The sequence below is a fragment of the Siniperca chuatsi genome, linkage group LG16 (assembly GCF_020085105.1).
Source record: "Siniperca chuatsi isolate FFG_IHB_CAS linkage group LG16, ASM2008510v1, whole genome shotgun sequence".
Classification (NCBI taxonomy): domain Eukaryota; kingdom Metazoa; phylum Chordata; class Actinopteri; order Centrarchiformes; family Sinipercidae; genus Siniperca; species Siniperca chuatsi.
Window position 1 is genome coordinate 17733860 of NC_058057.1, and position 3201 is coordinate 17737060.

The window sequence follows — 3201 nt, forward strand, 5'->3', positions numbered from 1 at the left end:
GTGAGGAGACACGGAAGAACACTAAAGTTTAAAACACAACAGAGCTGCTAAATTGTAGTTATCCATCTACTAAATTTGCAGGTAGTATAGCCAGCAAGCCCAAAGCAAAGTCTACCAGGTGGCTTTTAGTGTTATCTCGACCAAATAATACTAAGTGTCTGAGTAATTGGTCAGGATGAGTAGATTTTTGATGTGTGTGTCTCTTGTCTTCTTCAGGGAGGTTTAGTGGGACTGGTGGACTATCCTGACGATGATGATGAGGAGGAAGAAGAGGAGGACGATGGGGAGAGTAAAGAGGACCCTCTGCCACCTTCGAAGAAGTCCAAACTGAGCTCCTAAAGAAGCTTCACTGTCTCAGCTTTTGCTCCGCTCAGACAGTTTCAGCGCATAAACTTTACATAGGAATGATCAAACTTGTAAACAAATTGAATGAATGAAAGCTACCACTCGCCTTCAGCGGGTGGCCATAAGAGGAGCAGACTGAACGGATACGAAGTCTCCTCAGACTAGCCCACTTTATACAAGTGCCAATCAGGAAACCAGGAGTGAAAAACCGTCTGAAAAGTGGAGCAGACGTGTGAAAGCTGAGGGAGATCACACTCAAAAGATTGTCAGCAGACTCAGACAGTATGAGACAGGTTGGAGTTTGGTGATTTAGCAACTGGAGGAAAAGACCACATACAAAAACACATGTACACGCAGAGTGAAATCCCAGAGAGCTTGCGGGCTCGGACCATAACCCACTGCCCCCCGCCCCCCACTCAGGGAAGGACATCACAGCGGCCCAAATGGGTCGGCCAATTCAGACCCAGAACCACCACTCGCACCCCAACCCCCTCCTCAGAATTCCTCTTCCTCCTTGTTTCTTTCTACTTCTTTTCTCCTCTGCTCTTTCTCCCTCTCTTTGTCTCTTGCTTTTTGTCCCCTTTTTTTTAAGTTAGTATATAGGACCAGACGGGAGGCAGCATGTGGCAAAGAGCTGTCCTTGTTGTCGTTTGATGATGTCATCAGTGTCGTCGTTCCTCAGTGGACTTTCTCTCTCTGAAGAGAAAAAAGCCAGCAGTTTCTTCATTATTTTCTTTTTGTTCTCTATTTGTCTCTCAATCTTTCTCCTGTTTTTTGTAAATGACAACAAAAAAAGACCTGCCTTTAATTGTTCAGGACGTTTTCAGTCACACTTGAACAGGTTTTTAAAGACCTCAGTAGGTGAGCTAGTTTTACCCTTTTTGCCCTTTGAAACTGCAGATTTTTTGGAGAATTTGTAATCCCGTCTTGATTAAAGATTGAGTGGAATTCTAGATGTGATGAATTTTGTCATATCTTCTCATTTTTTTCCTTTTACATGAGTGTACACTTAGTTGTTCAGAATCTTTGGGACCATTAAAATGATCTTTGCTGTAAGATGTCCTACTACCCTTTGTCCTAATAACTCAAGTGTTTCCTTCCTGCATCGTACTGTTATTGATCAGTTGGGGTTTCCTTGGCACCGCAAGAATTTGACCCTATATTTGTAGCCCAGATAGTGCTGTTGGGTTCAGCATGGTTCCACAAACTAATAGGCCACTCAACTCCACGCTGTGGAGATTAAAGAAAGACCTCCAATCCCACCCTGAAACTGTAAAAAGTAGGCTCTTGGACCATTTGAAATTTTAATGTACATTGGTGTCAGTTGCTCACTAGAACAAATTGATTTTGTGAAACCATGTAGACTACAAAATATATGGTCACATTGTCTTGGCTAGGACAAACATGATTTGACTCAACTTTCAAGATTGTTTCCCCCCACACCTATGTTGGAGTTCTTCCAGGAATCAAAGCAATGCCAGTATATTGTGATTTAGTATATTTTATGGGTGGACCTTAGTTGCCGATGTCTTTATGGTCCACCAGGTGGCACCCTTAGTCCATAGAAGAGTTATCAAGAGACGTGTTGCCTGTTCTCATGGGTCATGTCATCTGTACTTTGAGATTCTTACAGAAAATATGTAAGCGTAGGTTAACACTTGCTGAAATATTTTGTGAGCATTTAATGTCCATAGTACTGGTTTGTTGTTATCGTTACAGTACCAGATAGCACTTTCTATACTTCTTTAGCAAAGACAGAAGGGTGATTTTTGATCAGTGGGTAAGTTCAAGTGGCAGACTGATCCTCTTGGCTTGCCACTTTCATGAAGATAAAGTGTTCAAAAAAGGCACTGCATATGAATGTATATAAACTCAAATATGATGTTTCAGATTAAGTATCTAACCATAACTTTACAATTTTCCAAGTTGACTAACTCAGAAATTTCACATCCTGGAGGAATTGTTGACAGTTTTCTACATATGAATATGATTAATTTTACCCACATATTTAACTTACTAACATTGTTTTGGTCATAATTACTGTTATTCAACTTGAGAAAAGGTAGAGAGTTGACATACGTTTGCCATTCCATATTTTCAGTATCATAGCTGAAAGCCACAGCACTCTGGTAGACCTAAAAGTGTTGTTTTTTTTACAATGATAATAATAAATAGTTTATGAAAAACGGCAGCACCTCCCAGCATATGTGATCACCTCAGTGGGAGTTTGACTACGACTCAAAAACAAACAGCATCAAGGCCACCAAGGAGTCACCCTGTTGTCCCTCCAAGTGCATTGTAGCCTTCAAACATTGCTTATTAATTAAAACCCAACAGAAGAGGATCACTTGGTGCTCAGTGTGCAGCGAGAGCCCCATTCACATGAAAGCCATCGCCAGACAACGGCAGCTTTTCAAGAGCAGCCCTCCCTGCCAGCCTCCGTTTGCTCCTCAGCAGGAGTCTGGCAGAGTGTCTGTGTGTGATCTCCCTCTTTGCCACTGGAGAGGCCAGCCTGCTCCCAGTGCCCGCCACTGCTCCACCAGAATGCCGTCTCCACTTCCAGTGCCAAGGCGCTCACCCGGCTCTGCCCGCCTGTATGTCTGCCAACCTGAAGAGTCCCCATCGGTGACACTGCCGGGCTAATGAAAAGCCTCTGACAGCTCTCTTGATTGGCTCGGCTCCCTAAGCGTCCAGGCTGCCAGTTATCAACTTTGTCTGGATTGATCACATCAGTAGATATCTATGCAAATGCTAACACATACAGCAGCATGTGGTGATGCACTGCATACAACATTTGTGCTGCATTGGGGCTAAGTTGTATCCATATTTTCATGAGACACAACCATAATTGTATCT

General features: G+C 43.0%; 1 protein-coding gene across 2 annotated transcripts in view; it reads left to right on the top strand.

The window, feature by feature from the left end:
* The window catches only part of smek1 (SMEK homolog 1, suppressor of mek1 (Dictyostelium)), a 16363-nt gene extending 14962 nt beyond the window's left edge, over window positions 1-1401 (top strand). For both annotated transcript variants that reach the window (XM_044168420.1, XM_044168419.1), the window contains exon 15: window positions 217-1401. In XM_044168420.1, the coding sequence (XP_044024355.1) occupies window positions 217-339 (123 nt within the window). In that variant the 3' untranslated portion in view covers window positions 340-1401. The remainder of the gene's footprint in view (window positions 1-216) is intronic.
* The last annotated feature ends 1800 nt before the right edge of the window (window positions 1402-3201 follow it).